This window comes from Parasteatoda tepidariorum, chromosome 7 (assembly GCF_982258835.1).
Source record: "Parasteatoda tepidariorum strain Cologne lab strain chromosome 7, Ptep-v5.0, whole genome shotgun sequence".
NCBI lineage: Eukaryota > Metazoa > Arthropoda > Arachnida > Araneae > Theridiidae > Parasteatoda > Parasteatoda tepidariorum.
In genome coordinates, this window is record NC_141761.1 from 19,589,166 (window position 1) to 19,607,899 (window position 18,734).

Consider the following 18,734-nt stretch of genomic DNA (forward strand, 5'->3'; position numbering starts at 1 on the left):
AGATTCCTAAAATGTAATACCACTAGAAAAGGAATGGAAGAATTGGTTGGTTGGCTCTAATGCCACTTGCAACACGAGCAAGCCTGCTTGGTGAAACCGAGCAGATTTAAAGCAAAGAGTGCTTTTCTTGTTTTTCAGTGGCGCCATCTATGACCAAGAATACGACTTCTGCCACATCTTACGTCACACCCGCTTATAGGGCGGACCCATTCATACATCCATCCACAAATCGTAATTTTGACCTGAATCAGAGAACGATCGATCTCCAATCCAGTACCCCCAGAAATATTGATTTGTTATGGGAACATGGAGGACTTTTGCGACTCGACAGATTTAACGTGCATGAGTCACTTTACTACACGGGGAATCTTCGGCCGGTGAGGTTCGAACTCTCGGACATTGGCCCAGCGCCCTACCGACCAGGCTATCCCGGCCTATGGAATGGAAGAATAAAAATTGTTTTAAATTTCCTAATTGTGTCGGTATATGCCTTTCGGTTTTGTACTTGAGTTAGTTATACAAATTAATGCAGATTCATTAATTGAGATTTTTTTTTGCTAAGCATGGAGAACAGGTTTTCAGCTAGCATTTAACAAATTGCTTGAAGTTTATATGTTGACTTATTAATGAACAAACTAACATTTTTTTTTAAATTGAAAATTGGATATACTTTTGAATCTGATTGAAAATTTAAAAAAAATAAGAGATGCTTTAATTCGATAAGGCACACTCGGAACACTGGATTCAAGCTGTCGTTCAAAAAAATCTGAACAAGTGAATATTTAAAAATGTTGTCTGTAAAAAAAATGTCAAAAACCTAAACCATCAAACTTAGATTATATAACCAAACGTTAGTGTGTGCTAAATTTTACAGGGAAAATAATATATATCAATAAATAACTTGAGGACTGTGCACCACCTCTTCACCAGGAATCCTCCCCAGGGCTTCTCGAAGATTACTAGAAAGTATTCCAGTTTGCGTATAAACCAACTTATAAAAATTCAGGAAAGAAATCTAGGTGATAGCATTATAATTAATAATATATATATATATAATTAATGTGTTTGTAGAGGTCGTTGATGGCTTTGCAAACTGCCGACCTTACCTCGCAATGACAAAAAGCCAGATTTTTCAATTAGTATACGGCATACAGATTTGTGATAGGGTTCAATTATTAAGTAGATTTTACGATATTATTTGTTTTCACGAAAAAAAATTTCCCCAGAATTTTTTTTTATAACTGGCTGAAAAGATTACTGAATCAACCTCCCCCTATTTCAAAATTTAAACATTAAATAAGCTTTTGTGTTATTTATGTTGAATCTTTATTCATTTTGGTTTGTTTGTAAACTGTTTTTAAGAAGGAATTAAAATTAGATAAAATTACTAAAATTCTCTTTAGTGTTTTTAAATTATATCTATATAAGTTTAATGTATCTGTAAATATTGTAATGCATTTTTTTCCATACAAGTAGAAGCATGCACTTGAGCCAGCATATATTGTGGCATCTACTGTTATTATTATTTCTTTTAGGCAAAATGATCTTCGTGCATACGTATAGTTTAATTATTAATCAAAAAAATCGTATGACATCTATAAATTTATGAAAAAGTTGTTTCCCTTTTAAACAAAACGTTAAGATTGCACCTCTCTCATGAACTGTCTTTACGTTGTAAAACTTGCGAAATATTATTTATTCTGAAAAAGCAAGAATATATTAGAACTTCAAATCAATCAGTAAATGATTGTGGTTGTATCGCTTGTTATTTGTATTATAATACTCGTCGTAACTGTTTAAAATAATGTTTGTTACCTAAAACGCGAGTATCTCGATAACACTTTTTACTTTAGTTTAAAGCTAACCAGAATATCCCTATAAATTTCTGTTAAAATGTTCTGAATTGTTATTGAAATGCTAAAGTATTTATCATCCCTATCTATTTCATTAATTTCCCTCTTATATAGTAACATGATTTTCTGTTCCGATTTTAAACTTAAAATATTTTTTTAAAAGCTTCTTACGGGTTCAGGATTAAATTTCAGAGCATATTTATGAAAAAGTCAAAAATGCTTGATGGATTGTTTGAATACTTTAATTTTTACATGAGTTTAAAAAAAAGTTTTTAATTTTTATATAATCCTCCTTTTAGTTAACAAACTCCTTATTAGTACTTAAGTAGAAGAAACATGAGTTATTAATTAAATTTTTAATTGCCAGTATAAAATAAGATCGCTCACCAGATGGAATTAAATTTGCAGTATATAAAAACAGGTGTTGTTATAACTGCTGTTATAATTAATTTTGCACTGACCCATTGACAACTCAACTAAGCTTTTAGTTATTACCTTGCGGTGAATTTATCATATTTGCTGTAACTATCCTTTATTTATTCTATAATTTTTAAGCTTAACTAGAAAAAAGTAATGATTTTATTTTGCTGCTCAAAATCTCTTAAGATATGAATTAGTTAACTGTTCATTGTCCTTCAGTAAAAAGTCTAGAGACAGAGAAGAATATGCTATTCTCCCTTCTGTTCCAAATAATTTCAACTTTTACTTTCAAATTTTATCAAAAATGAGGAAAATCAGAAAAATAAACTTCTAAGAAATTCATTACCGCTAAATTATGTTGTTAAATGGAGAATATTTTGAATGTTATTTATCATTCCAATTAAAATTTTCGTTTTGGTGCAAATTTCGCTATTGCATTCAGTTCCTTCTATTTTAAGATATTGATAGCTCGCTATTTTAATTTTGGGATTTCCACTGGTTGGTAACTTTAGCAAGCTACTAGAAATACGTAAAACTACATTATTATAGTTCGTTATGAGTCTTTATTTTATTAATTTAATTTCATAGCATTAAAAATGTGCGCAATAGAAAGAAAAGATTTTTTCGTAAATTCCATCTCTCTCATACGGCATTTTCCAGTCCTTTTTGGCGATCGATTTGTGGCGGCGAAGTTCTGCCACTTACCACAATGACGCCAACTCCCCCTTCCTATACTTTCTACCCCGCCACTGCCGCCAACTATCTTTCACAGTCAAGTTTAGATGGGTCTTCTCCAAGCACCCTCTTCCAATCCTTCATATCATTTTTAACTTTTCTTCATCGCCAATTCATCCGCCTTATCTATTATACATAAAGAATTTTATCCATTAAGATAAGATTTTCGTTTATAAGATTTGATTTTATAAATATTTTTATATTATTGTTATTTGATGAAAGATATATCATCTTTTAGTTGAAGCGTTTTTTTATGGCATTTTTTTTTTTGCCTTTCGGAGAATAACTTCCAACAAGTGCGCTTTAAAGCAGTAGGATGGATCGGATGTGGACGATTGATTTACGATGCTTCTTTCAAATCTAATCCTGAATTAGTAGGTTTCGGGTTTCTTTCTCAGTGCGTGAAGAAAGAGTAAAGTTAAAGACAGCGTCTGTTTGCGGTGAAAGAGTACTTTGTTTTAATTTAAGAGCCATTCTGAAATGCTATTTGTCTCTCAAGACGTGCGCATAATTTAATTCATGTTGGTTTGTTCCAACATGCATATGATTTAAAACACGTGTAAGAAATGACATTTAAACCATCTTGGTTATGTTCTTGATATGTGAATAAACCTTTTTACAAACAGCGAATATGAAATGACAGTTTAAAGTGTGTGGTTCATAAAGTTAGATATGGAAGATACTACGAGTTGGAAATACACTCCACATCCGAATTCGCGGCATAGGCATGGAAATGATTGGATTTATGAGAATGATCTGGATTTCGTGCCGACTGTGCCAAATCATCCACATTTTGTAAGAATTGAGGTAAGAATTTTCTTAATGTGTTTCTGTTTTTTTACTTACCCAGTATTACCTTGGTCTTTTTAAAATTCCTCATAAACAATGCATAGGAATATGAAAATTTAAAAGATTTATTTATTTAAAGAGTGAGCCTGTTGTATCAGAAACTGTGCAAATATTCACAAAAATATTTTTTTCGTATGATATCATCCTTTGCATTACTTCGGCTTTTTTTGCAAAGTAAAATGTCATTAGTACGATGAGATTTTATTTTGAAATAAGTTTTATAATATTTTGCATCTGTATTTTAACTTTAGCTCATTTTCCCCTTACAGTATTTCTTCAGTTTCCCCTTACAGTATCATTTAAAATTTCAGTTAACTTTGAAGCACACTTGTTAGCTAAAGCCCAGTAAGCAAAGAAATGTCTTAATCATTTTTCGCTCTTAATAGAAATATGGCTAAATTTGGATAATAGGTTTTTTTAGGAGTGGTAAAAAGTACTTTTTATTGCGTATACGTAATACAAATTTATTATTTATTTACTAATTTATTCTCTCTCGATTTATGTTTTTTTTCTTCCTTAATTTATTTTATTCGGGGAATTTCATTGTGAAACGTTTATCAGGGGAATAATATAAATTTGAAAAAAAAAATTCTAAATAATCAGTTTCTCATTCTCTATTTGTACTTTAAATTTATTTACTAGAATATGCTTTTTGCAGACAAAATTCTAACATTCTTACGTACCTAAAATGTTAATGCTATAAGTACTAAAATGTTGTATTTATCGCATTGTAGTTCATTGTTAAATATCCAAGGTGGAACGTTTTCAAAAGTGTCGTCTGAAATTTATATTACCGAGGCGTTTGTATGCACCTACACATAGCAGGCCAAAAAACAAACATGCCTTGTGCTCTCATGTTAGTCGTAAATCAGGAGCTGCTTACTCCTAATTTATGTATCCTAATTTTCAACCCCGACTTATAATAGCTTAAACTGATAATGCAGGTCAATGTATTGGAGTCTTAAATTTGTCGTGCACGTATTTCAGATTTTGTTTTTCGTTTATTTATTTTACTAGCAATGTTTTAATTTGTCATATGAGACATCTTCTTTATTTTCGGCAATTCCAATTAAATACCAACTAGTTTGACAATATAAAATATATTTCCATAAATATTTCTGCCATGCGTGTAGAAATATGCGATGTATTTTCCCCCCCTTTTCATCCTTAACTATTTTCGAAATCATTCTTCTGTAACATTTTGTGTAGGGTGAGTTCCCATTTCCGATCCTCAGCAATTTTAGTTATTTTCGTTCACCCTTCTCTTATAACTCTTTTGTGTATATGCTACAAGAATGGCCCTTGTGTTTAGTGTTAGGCGCCACTCAATATCTAAAATAAAGTGCACAACGCACGAAGCTTTCTTGCCATCTATTTTTATAACTTGAAATATTTAACACATTTACTCCAAATACTCGGGTCTACATTTATAATCCCTTTATTTATTTTAAGCAAATTAGCATAGAGATATTCTTATGTTTTTAAATATAATGTTTTCAATCTTGTAAATTGTCAGAATAAATTAGCATAACTTGTTAAAGTGTCAGGCTATGGGTAAGTTATGTTAGGTTAACTTACCTTATCTAGGCAGTTAAAAGGACGAGCTATACCGTGGTAGGATCTTTTCATGAAAAATTTGTTTGTTGAAAAATCTTTTCATGAAAAATTTTATATTTGAATGAACATTTCTGTTCGATTGTTAATTTGAAATTTTAAGTATGGAAAAAACTGAAATCGTCTAATCAAAAATTAAACCATGAAATTTCATTTGCTGAATATTTTCTTTCCAATAAATTATCAAAATGCAAATGAATTATGATAGGATTACTTCCCCATTACGTAATTCTGAGTAAACCTGCCATAATTTGTTCGCATTTTGATAATTTGAAAAATATATTGAGCAATTGAAGCTTTTTGGTTTAATCTTCGATTAGACGATTTCACTTTTATTTTTAATTAGTAGTGTAGATGAAGCAGAATTTGCCATGATGAGTTTTCGCCGCGTTATACCGTCCTCTTAACTTACAATATTTAGGTCCTAGTGATCCTTCCTATTTTTCCAATTTTGTTTAATTCTTGCATTTAAGGCGTAATACTATTTTTATTTGGCACAGTATAGCCGCTTCTAGCTTTTGTGCCATTCATTTTAACAAACTTTCAACTTTCCTAAAACTTTTTATAAGTCCTTTGTTTGCCTTATAATTTTTCGCCTATGCACTATTTTACAAATGTCCTGACAAATTAATTTGCATAACATTTCAGAAAACCACGTATTTGCGAAAAATAGGCGTTAAAAATTGTTTGTTTAACTTAAGCTACCTATTTTATTTACTCTACCTGCTGAGAACAAAGTGTTGTCTGCTGCTAGTTAGTTACGATACCTCGAACAATCTTTAATATTGAAACTTATTCCAATTAAGAAGTTTATCAGGATAACGTGAACCTGCTCAAGAAGTTTATCAGGATAACGTGAACTGATCAAGAAGTTTGAAGTTTATCAGGATCACGTGAACTGCACATACTTAAATCGTATCAAATTTTCCCGAAATTTTTCGTATTGGATTCCTTAGTTCCTGCGCTATTTGTTGTCTTTTTTTACTTGGTAACGTTGTCTTAACTAGACCACCCTGTGTGCTCGAAACGTTCCATTTTACTCTTTCAGCGTAATATTTTTATTATAGAGGAGAAAAAAAGTGCGCTCTGATGTTATTTCACACTTTTTGATGCAATTCATCATCTAGATTCGAAGAACCCCTATCATCCAAAAAAAAAAAAAAAAGTCCCTGTTCAGATTTTTTTTTTCTTTCCCTTTTCGAAGGAAAAATGTTCAAGATATGAGATTGTTTACTAACACAACCATCTTCCTTTGAATATTACTTTTATTATCAAAGAGAAATTTTTTCTTGGGAATATCTTAGGGTCTCTTTTTGAGCAGCGATAAGAAGGTTGATTTCATCTGTCTGAGTGCATTAGTTCATAACAATTTTTAGCGTATAATAAGAAGTGATGTGGGAGTACTTTAGGGACGAAATTTAAGAACAAAAAAGTTTCTTTCGTCGGGAATGTTTTAAGAACTTCTTCTAGATTTGTTGAATCACGTGGGGTTGTTTTACGTCAACGCGTAACAAATGCCGACCATGTGGGCCAACTTTCTTTTCTTTCTCTGGCATTCCCCTCCTATTTGTTTTCACAGTAGAAGGAGGTTTTTTTTTAAAGGCATGGTACAAGTAGAGGAATAACTGTTTCACTCCAAGCTGGCAACAAATTAATCAATTTATATTTAACTAGATAATTATGTGTAAAAAGTGTGCTTGGATGTGTGGATTTTTTTTTTCTCTTTTTCTTTTTCTTTTATTTAAAAGAAATATTATTTTATTAGCAAATCAGAGTTCAAGTAATCTTATTGATAAAGTTCTATATTTTAATTAAATTTGCATCCCTCAAAGTATTGTGCGAAAATCGGACGCGAAACAGATCTCAAAATACATTTCAACTATATCGGATGTTCCCTTGTCACCGCTCTCAATTAAAATTTCTAGACTCTTTGTCAAAAAATTAGATAAAATTATTAGGATTTTCAAATTAATATTTAAACGAGAAAAAGAAACGAAAATAAAAACAATATCGAATTCCGACATTACTATTAAATTAGGTGATTGTACAAGCTGTTTCTGATCATCGTTTTTCAAATATTCCCCCCCCCCCTCGGGCAATCAGGTTTTAAAAAAATTTCATGGAGTGATTTGTCAGAATTCAAAGCGTTTTTCTTTTTTTTTTTCATTTAAGTTTTAATATGCAATTGCTAATTGTTTATTATTTTTCTTTTATTTTTGAAGATGAATCTAAAACGATACATAAAGTACAGTCTTTGCAGAATGCCCTATGTGCTCATAATAATAATTCTTGCTTATTTTAAACTAACGTTGTATAGAGAAAATTCATTTTATTTATTTATTTTTTTTTTTTTTTACCTTAAGGATTGTATTCTACAAAATGTAAGTTTCTTTCTGTATTTTTTTTTATTGCCGACGTTAAACTGCCCTCGTGGAGGACTTTTTGATGAAACTGACCCACACTTGTGTCAAATGGAGAGGTAAACCTCCAATTGTTAGCCCGACGGCAAGGGGATTCTAACCCATGATCTACCTACCACTAACGATATTTTATGTCAGTACTGTGGTCGGTGTCAGCCGGAAGCAGAATTCGTGTCAACCGGTCATCGCTGGGATTTGAACCTGGTTCACCTCATTTTGAAGCGAACGCTTAACTCCTGAGCCACCGCCGCTCCCATCAAATATTTTATTTTATTTTATAACCGTCGTTGAACAGCCGACCCAATTTCATGGTTTTATGACTACTTACGTTCAACTCCGTAGCCTTGTAATTTTGAACCAATCCAGAAGACAAGGAAACTCCTGGATCAGTACCCCCAGAGGCATTGATTTGTTGTGGGAACATGGAGGACTTTGAGACTCGACAGATTTAACGTGCATCAGTCACCATTTACTACACGGGGAGTCTTCGGCCGGCGAGGATCGAACCCACGACCTCTTGGATATGAGCCCAGTGCCCTACATTTTGTGCATAATTATTTTGCTTATTACTTATTGTGCATCTTCCTCATGAAACAAACCTTAAATTTAATTATAAGATACGCGCATGGTTTATTAAGTTTATACATATCGTAAAATATTGTTGTTGAATTAGTTTGATCTTCAAAAATGTGTTTGTGTTAATAGTTCATACGTTATTCAATTATAAAACTTAAAGGAATTTAAAAAAAATAATTTTTGAAATTATTTATTTATTGAAAAACACTACTAAAGGATCTTCCTGTTGGTATACCGCCGCTCCAATCAAATGTTTAAACATTTTGTGCATAATTATTTTGCTTATTACATATTGTGCATCTTCCTTATGGAAACAAACCTTAAATTTAATTATAAGATACGCGCATGGTTTATTAAGTTTATACATATCGTAAAATATTGTTGTTGAATTAGTTTGATCTTCAAAAATGTGTTTGTGTTAATAGTTCATACGTTATTCAATTATAAAACTTAAAGGAATTTAAAAAAAATAATTTTTGAAATTATTTATTTATTGAAAAACACTACTAAAGGATCTTCCTGTTGGTATACCGCCGCTCCAATCAAATGTTTAAACATTTTGTGCATAATTATTTTGCTTATTACATATTGTGCATCTTCCTTATGGAAACAAACCTTAAATTTAATTATAAGATACGCGCATGGTTTATTAAGTTTATACATATCGTAAAATATTGTTGTTGAATTAGTTTGATCTTCAAAAATGTGTTTGTGTTAATAGTTCATACGTTATTCAATTATAAAACTTAAAGGAATTTAAAAAAAATAATTTTTGAAATTATTTATTTATTGAAAAACACTACTAAAGGATCTTCCTGTTGGTATACCGCCGCTCCAATCAAATGTTTAAACATTTTGTGCATAATTATTTTGCTTATTACATATTGTGCATCTTCCTTATGGAAACAAACCTTAAATTTAATTATAAGATACGCGCATGGTTTATTAAGTTTATACATATCGTAAAATATTGTTGTTGAATTAGTTTGATCTTCAAAAATGTGTTTGTGTTAATAGTTCATACGTTATTCAATTATAAAACTTAAAGGAATTTAAAAAAAATAATTTTTGAAATTATTTATTTATTGAAAAACACTACTAAAGGATCTTCCTGTTGGTATACCGCCGCTCCAATCAAATGTTTAAACATTTTGTGCATAATTATTTTGCTTATTACATATTGTGCATCTTCCTTATGGAAACAAACCTTAAATTTAATTATAAGATACGCGCATGGTTTATTAAGTTTATACATATCGTAAAATATTGTTGTTGAATTAGTTTGATCTTCAAAAATGTGTTTGTGTTAATAGTTCATACGTTATTCAATTATAAAACTTAAAGGAATTTAAAAAAAATAATTTTTGAAATTATTTATTTATTGAAAAACACTACTAAAGGATCTTCCTGTTGGTATACCGCCGCTCCAATCAAATGTTTAAACATTTTGTGCATAATTATTTTGCTTATTACATATTGTGCATCTTCCTTATGGAAACAAACCTTAAATTTAATTATAAGATACGCGCATGGTTTATTAAGTTTATACATATCGTAAAATATTGTTGTTGAATTAGTTTGATCTTCAAAAATGTGTTTGTGTTAATAGTTCATACGTTATTCAATTATAAAACTTAAAGGAATTTAAAAAAAATAATTTTTGAAATTATTTATTTATTGAAAAACACTACTAAAGGATCTTCCTGTTGGTATACCGCCGCTCCAATCAAATGTTTAAACATTTTGTGCATAATTATTTTGCTTATTACATATTGTGCATCTTCCTTATGGAAACAAACCTTAAATTTAATTATAAGATGCGCGCATGGTTTATTAAGTTTATACATATCGTAAAATATTGTTGTCGAATTAGTTTGATCTTCAAAAATGTGTTTGTGTTAATAGTTCATACGTTATTCAATTATAAAACTTAAAGGAATTTAAAAAAAATAATTTTTGAAATTATTTATTTATTGAAAAACACTACTAAAGGATCTTCCTGTTGGTATACCGCCGCTCCAATCAAATGTTTAAACATTTTGTGCATAATTATTTTGCTTATTACATATTGTGCATCTTCCTTATGGAAACAAACCTTAAATTTAATTATAAGATACGCGCATGGTTTATTAAGTTTATACATATCGTAAAATATTGTTGTTGAATTAGTTTGATCTTCAAAAATGTGTTTGTGTTAATAGTTCATACGTTATTCAATTATAAAACTTAAAGGAATTTAAAAAAAATAATTTTTGAAATTATTTATTTATTGAAAAACACTACTAAAGGATCTTCCTGTTGGTATACCGCCGCTCCAATCAAATGTTTAAACATTTTGTGCATAATTATTTTGCTTATTACATATTGTGCATCTTCCTTATGGAAACAAACCTTAAATTTAGTTATAAGATAGGCGCATGGTTTATTAAGTTTATACATATCGTAAAATATTGTTGTCGAATTAGTTTGATCTTCAAAAATGTGTTTGTGTTAATAGTTCATACGTTATTCAATTATAAAACTTAAAGGAATTTAAAAAAAATAATTTTTGAAATTATTTATTTATTGAAAAACACTACTAAAGGATCTTCCTGTTGGTATACCGCCGCTCCAATCAAATGTTTAAACATTTTGTGCATAATTATTTTGCTTATTACATATTGTGCATCTTCCTTATGGAAACAAACCTTAAATTTAATTATAAGATACGCGCATGGTTTATTAAGTTTATACATATCGTAAAATATTGTTGTTGAATTAGTTTGATCTTCAAAAATGTGTTTGTGTTAATAGTTCATACGTTATTCAATTATAAAACTTAAAGGAATTTAAAAAAAATAATTTTTGAAATTATTTATTTATTGAAAAACACTACTAAAGGATCTTCCTGTTGGTATACCGCCGCTCCAATCAAATGTTTAAACATTTTGTGCATAATTATTTTGCTTATTACATATTGTGCATCTTCCTTATGGAAACAAACCTTAAATTTAGTTATAAGATAGGCGCATGGTTTATTAAGTTTATACATATCGTAAAATATTGTTGTCGAATTAGTTTGATCTTCAAAAATGTGTTTGTGTTAATAGTTCATACGTTATTCAATTATAAAACTTAAAGGAATTTAAAAAAAATAATTTTTGAAATTATTTATTTATTGAAAAACACTACTAAAGGATCTTCCTGTTGGTATACCGCCGCTCCAATCAAATGTTTAAACATTTTGTGCATAATTATTTTGCTTATTACATATTGTGCATCTTCCTTATGGAAACAAACCTTAAATTTAATTATAAGATACGCGCATGGTTTATTAAGTTTATACATATCGTAAAATATTGTTGTTGAATTAGTTTGATCTTCAAAAATGTGTTTGTGTTAATAGTTCATACGTTATTCAATTATAAAACTTAAAGGAATTTAAAAAAAATAATTTTTGAAATTATTTATTTATTGAAAAACACTACTAAAGGATCTTCCTGTTGGTATACCGCCGCTCCAATCAAATGTTTAAACATTTTGTGCATAATTATTTTGCTTATTACATATTGTGCATCTTCCTTATGGAAACAAACCTTAAATTTAATTATAAGATACGCGCATGGTTTATTAAGTTTATACATATCGTAAAATATTGTTGTCGAATTAGTTTGATCTTCAAAAATGTGTTTGTGTTAATAGTTCATACGTTATTCAATTATAAAACTTAAAGGAATTTAAAAAAAATAATTTTTGAAATTATTTATTTATTGAAAAACACTACTAAAGGATCTTCCTGTTGGTATACCGCCGCTCCAATCAAATGTTTAAACATTTTGTGCATAATTATTTTGCTTATTACATATTGTGCATCTTCCTTATGGAAACAAACCTTAAATTTAATTATAAGATACGCGCATGGTTTATTAAGTTTATACATATCGTAAAATATTGTTGTTGAATTAGTTTGATCTTCAAAAATGTGTTTGTGTTAATAGTTCATACGTTATTCAATTATAAAACTTAAAGGAATTTAAAAAAAATAATTTTTGAAATTATTTATTTATTGAAAAACACTACTAAAGGATCTTCCTGTTGGTATACCGCCGCTCCAATCAAATGTTTAAACATTTTGTGCATAATTATTTTGCTTATTACATATTGTGCATCTTCCTTATGGAAACAAACCTTAAATTTAATTATAAGATACGCGCATGGTTTATTAAGTTTATACATATCGTAAAATATTGTTGTTGAATTAGTTTGATCTTCAAAAATGTGTTTGTGTTAATAGTTCATACGTTATTCAATTATAAAACTTAAAGGAATTTAAAAAAAATAATTTTTGAAATTATTTATTTATTGAAAAACACTACTAAAGGATCTTCCTGTTGGTATACCGCCGCTCCAATCAAATGTTTAAACATTTTGTGCATAATTATTTTGCTTATTACATATTGTGCATCTTCCTTATGGAAACAAACCTTAAATTTAATTATAAGATGCGCGCATGGTTTATTAAGTTTATACATATCGTAAAATATTGTTGTCGAATTAGTTTGATCTTCAAAAATGTGTTTGTGTTAATAGTTCATACGTTATTCAATTATAAAACTTAAAGGAATTTAAAAAAAATAATTTTTGAAATTATTTATTTATTGAAAAACACTACTAAAGGATCTTCCTGTTGGTATACCGCCGCTCCAATCAAATGTTTAAACATTTTGTGCATAATTATTTTGCTTATTACATATTGTGCATCTTCCTTATGGAAACAAACCTTAAATTTAATTATAAGATACGCGCATGGTTTATTAAGTTTATACATATCGTAAAATATTGTTGTTGAATTAGTTTGATCTTCAAAAATGTGTTTGTGTTAATAGTTCATACGTTATTCAATTATAAAACTTAAAGGAATTTAAAAAAAATAATTTTTGAAATTATTTATTTATTGAAAAACACTACTAAAGGATCTTCCTGTTGGTATACCGCCGCTCCAATCAAATGTTTAAACATTTTGTGCATAATTATTTTGCTTATTACATATTGTGCATCTTCCTTATGGAAACAAACCTTAAATTTAGTTATAAGATAGGCGCATGGTTTATTAAGTTTATACATATCGTAAAATATTGTTGTTGAATTAATTTGATCTCCAAGAATAGTTCATACGTTATTCAAATATAGAACTTAAATGAATTTAAAAAAATTATTTTTGAAATTATTTATTTATTGAAAAACACTACTAAAGGATTTTCCTGTTGGTATTTGCTGTACAAAAAGAGGATTTTATTTCGGGATATTTTTATAGGTAAATTATTTAGTGTTTTTTCCTCCCTTGTTATCTTTTTCTCGGATTGTTTAAATTTTTTTTAAACTTCATTTTTTTGAGCTTATGGAGTGAGTAATCATTGTCAGAAATGCATTTTCTGCTGAACTTTTCAAGAAAAAGAAAGAAACATGGCCACTTGACTAACACGATAACTTCAGTCACAAAAGCTCCAAAAGTGAGCCGTTATAAAAGTCGTAGCAATTTGATTTTGATTCCTGTTTAATTAGTACAATATTAGGTAAAGCATGGTTTTAGCATTGTTTCTAAAAAAAATCTAATTTGAAAATTTCTCATATATTATATTATCTGGTAACAGCTTTAAATCACTTTTTATGAAAATAGGACTCTCTTGTGGTTTATAATATGAAAATAATAGCGTGGTGTCATTTTCAGAACAATATCTTTAATTTTTATTACAGGTGTAAGTTCAAATTTAAACGGCTGCAGTGATTTTCATTTTTGTTTAAATTGCTTTTCTGTTGTTAACAGTTGTTACAAAATTTCTCCTTCATAATACTGCTATGAAGGTTTTCCGGCCAATGACCTTGCAAGTATTCAATCGGGGAAAAATAAAATATCAATTTTAAATTTCCTGTTTTTTTTCCTGCCACGCAATTACTTATTTATGATTGGTTTTAGTTCGAGTGCCTTTTTTTTTTCCCGATGAGGTCCTTAAATCCTCAATTTTGACCATCATCATCAATTGAAGGGTTTGATGGAAAGGAACAAGTGCTGTCAATCTTTCTGAAAATAAGTGCCAGCGTTTGTCTGCGTGCATGATCTCTCTGGTACACCGCTTGGCGAAGTTTTCATTTCCATAGTAAATGTGAAGAGCCAAACCGCACTTCAAAAAAGTGATAGGGGGAAAAAGTCAACTTTTTTGATGGCAGGGGTGACAATATTTCAGTTTACCTCTCCTCCGAAAAGTTTTCCACGGTTGTGCATTTCAAGTGGATGATTCATTCATTGCCTGCTGGAAAGTCTCTGGAAGCATTCCAGAAGTGATTTTGAGTCACTCTTTGGGTTGACAATCAACATACTAAGAGCCATAAAATCACCACACTCACCATTATTATTTCTTATCTTAAATGATTTCTGTGTTGAAATTGTATATGTTACCGGCAAAGTATGAAACACCGGCATTCTATAGAATGCCTAGGAATTGTATATAATGCCGGATGTTTTTAGGCAAGGTATGAGAAGTATTACATACTTTCCCTAGGCATTGTATAGAATGACAAATGCTATTTAGGCAAAGTATGAAAAAATCAATCGCTCTGATGAAGTTATTATGTAAAGGATGTGCATTTCTCAAAAGCAAAAATGTTATTCTGAAGAAATAATAAGAATGCCATTTTAAAAAAAAATTATTCAAAATGCGTAAAGAAAAATGAAAGTTGTACAAAACATAATTTATGCCTTTCTTATTAAGGGAAATAAAATTTTCATATGCATTTTATACTTTGCCGATTTCTCATTTGGCATTCTATAGAATGCCTAGGAATTGTGTGAAATATAAATCTTTTCATACATTGCCTGCTAGTTTTAGGCATTATATACAATGCCTAGGCATTTTATAGAATGCCGGATTTCAAACTTTGCCGGTAACATATGCATACACTGAGCATAGAGAAATGGAAATATGACGCGTTTAAATTTCCAACATCATTCCTATAAGGCTTCATTTATTTCACGTTTAAGATTCACTTTAATTCGCGTTCATTGATGACGGTTAACATTACAAACACTAAGTGCTTTAAAATCAGCACACGTATTCATTATTTTATCTTAAATGATTTCTATGTGGTAATAATGCAATTAAACTGAATATAGTGAAATGGAAATTACTTTTAAATTTCCAGCTGTCTCATAAGACTTCATTGATTTCACGTTAAACATTCACATAAATTTTTCTTTATTGATGATGGTTGATAATGCCATTGCTAAGTGGCCTAAATCATTATTATTTCTGTCTTAAATTATTTTAAAAGTTGAATTCTTCTTATGTTGGATTATTCATTATTGATTTGGTTATGAAGAATAAAAAGCTATTTATCAAATATTCATTTTCTTATCAATTAAAATTTTTGCTCTAATAAATTTAAATCTTATTTACTATAATTCGATTTGAATTAATCCTAATCATTTTATTCTTATCATTATCTAACAAATATATCATTCAGTGAGTAATAGAGTTTTGGGATAACCATAATTTGATTGTGTATATATATGTTTTGGAAACTGTTGTTTTAAATTGCATTTTTGCTCTAAAAGTATATTTTAGTTTCCTAAATGTTTTACTGCAATATCAATTAACATTTCATGAATAAAATTTGCGATATATGCGTGCTAAACGTATCATGAAATAAGTTGCAACTTCTCAGGCTTTCAATCGTTATTTTTTTCTAAATATTTAAAATAGTTGCGAAATTCATGCTTTAACACAAAGGTTCTTTCGGCGGAACCCGGACTTTATGAATTAAGTTTATTAAGGTAATTGCGAGCTTCATAACCTATAGAATATTTTCCAACGTTTTATCACATAAGGTTTCACATTTGTGAATTAATGTGCTTTTAAAACTATTATTATAAAAAGGTTTATTTTGTAACAAAACGCCATTTTTTATTTTTAAAGTAGTTATTTCTAGAAGAAAATTTTGAAAGCGAACCAAAACCAAAGTTACATTTTTGTATTTAAAGAGCTGAGGGGATTGAATTAGTGATTACTGATCGGGTAATCACTAATACAGTAGCTTGGGTTAGTTACGCGTCCTTTGGCTACCAAAAGATGAAAAAAAGAGGGGGACTTTACCAAGTGTCTTAACTGTTAGTTATCATTTTTCTTTCGCAATCGTAATCTGAACCTACGTGTTGCTGGTAGTCCTACTTAACTCGAATGGTAGGAATCGATTTAAATTACCCCTGTTAATATTCTTGAATAAAATGTTTATGTATCCAATTAATTTTATCAGGATATTTTATAGTAATTGTTTGTAAGTTGTTAAAATTTTTACCTAAATTCTATGGTCCAAAAGTGCAAGTAAAATTTTCCTGCATTTGATCATTGAAAGGCAAGCAGCCGTGATGCGGCCCCTCTGCACTAAAGGACATCTTGTTGCTGTGCCAAAAACAAGGGGACGGGGAACATTTTGCGTGTTTAGGGAATGCACTCGAAATGTTTTAAAGCAGCATTAAAAGATGTAAAAAGAATTTCTCTTACGTTAAATGACTTCTAAAAGTTTTTCAAAAAAAAAAAAAAAATCGTGTTTTAGGAATCAGCTTAAAATGTCATATAGCTGAGACTATTGAGCAAAATTTATTGTTCCATATTCCATGATCATGCACCTACGTTTGACATAAATCAGACCTAGAATTTCCGAGTTGTTTGTTGCATTTCCCCCCCCCCTCTCTAACACGCTTCTCATAAAAGGTGCTTAGTGAAAAATAAATGTAGCTAAATGGGGCAGTCGGAATGTCAGCGGGTGGGATTGCCCTCTCTGACTAATGGCCATTTCCTTCTTCGAAATATTACTTTTGAAACAAAAATAATATAAAAAATGTTTTAAAGAGAATGCCGGAAGGAGCTCTCTAATAAGTGATGCTCCAGCGATACATGTTGGAATTTCGTTGACAACTATCATATGTGTACCTCGTTTCCCAGTCGTGCCTCCTGCTAACAGAAAAGTTTAACGACTGATTCACTCATTTCTAATTGGTTGACCTCTTCTTAAAAGATCTGAGTGTTTCAGTATGATGTTATTACATAGTTACCTCATTTATTTTTAATTATGGTTTTAATAATAATTCGAAGATAATGGAAGGATCAGCTATGGAGCCACTTTTGCTACTAAATAATAAAAAATAAAAAAACGGATAAAGTATTTAAATATATATTGTTTTAGTTTGAAGTGTCTAAAATATTGTCAAGTTATTTATATTAAAACCAATTTTACCAGGAATGTATTAAAGACTTGTAATTCTTAAGAATCATCGCAGGTAGTAGCATTCTACAATGAAAGACAAACTAGGGTTTAACTGGTAAAAGTTGAGGATTTTTGCCTATTCGCATTGGTTTAATCCTGAGGAATTTTTAACACTTTCACTTTAGCTAGCCAGAAGTAGGTTTTATACCAGTCGAAGCTGCGTTATATACATTAATATATTATTATTAGGTATTATATATAAATAACCCTTACCCGTACTTCTGGCTTTAACCGACTTGAATTGATTTGACCCACTTGAATTTGGTAATTGGGTACTTGCAACTTGAAAAGTCAAGTGATTATGTCTAACCATAGGATTCAAATCAGATTTAATTGGATACCTGTAAGCGACATCACGCATGCGTCTCGAACCTAATTGACTTGTAAACTGCAAATGCAGGTATCCAAATCTCAATTTGTACTAGTTAAACTTGGGCTTATCTTTAATTCTTGCTTCATGCGTAGCAATAACGCTAATGAGGAGCCCAGATGCAAAACCTGCTGTTGACTGATTTTCCAAAACTGGGAAATGGGGGAAATGTAGAAATAAATAATATTTAAAAGCACGTTGCTAAGTTTTTTTTCTCCAATTAAAAGTTAAATACATTTTAAGCTATTAAAAAAAATGCTTTTAGATTTGACTAGAACCAAAACAGCTTTAGACTTGAACGAAACATATTCTACTTTCTTTATTGTATTCTAATCAAGAATAATTTATTTAGTTATTTATGACAATGGCATCAATTTTGAAAAATGTTTCGCAAACCAGTTTTTTCTACTTCAATAATTATTTTTTTATTGTCATATAACTTAATAGTGATATTAAAAAACGAACCAGTTGTTTCATGAACACATTTAGATTTTTTAAAAATAATTTGTCATTACAGATAAACAAAGTTGTTAGGACAAAATTAAAAAGAAATTGAAAATAATGCCATGATTTGCAAACTTAAGATTTCAAAGAAATTTA

At 29.6% G+C, this 18,734-nt stretch overlaps 1 protein-coding gene across 2 annotated transcripts in view; it reads left to right on the forward strand.

Annotated features, from left to right (window-relative positions):
* The window catches only part of LOC107436492 (colorectal mutant cancer protein), an 82,925-nt gene that overhangs the window by 23,422 nt on the left and 40,769 nt on the right, over positions 1 to 18,734 (forward strand). Inside the window, exon 1 of one of the 2 annotated variants that reach the window (XM_043042917.3) lies at positions 3,042 to 3,815. The exons of the other annotated variant lie outside the window; for it this stretch is intronic. Within the exon in view, the coding sequence (XP_042898851.2) occupies positions 3,681 to 3,815 (135 nt within the window). The 5' untranslated portion in view covers positions 3,042 to 3,680. Of the gene's footprint in view, positions 1 to 3,041; positions 3,816 to 18,734 lie in introns of those variants that run through there. 2 annotated transcript variants of the gene reach the window in all.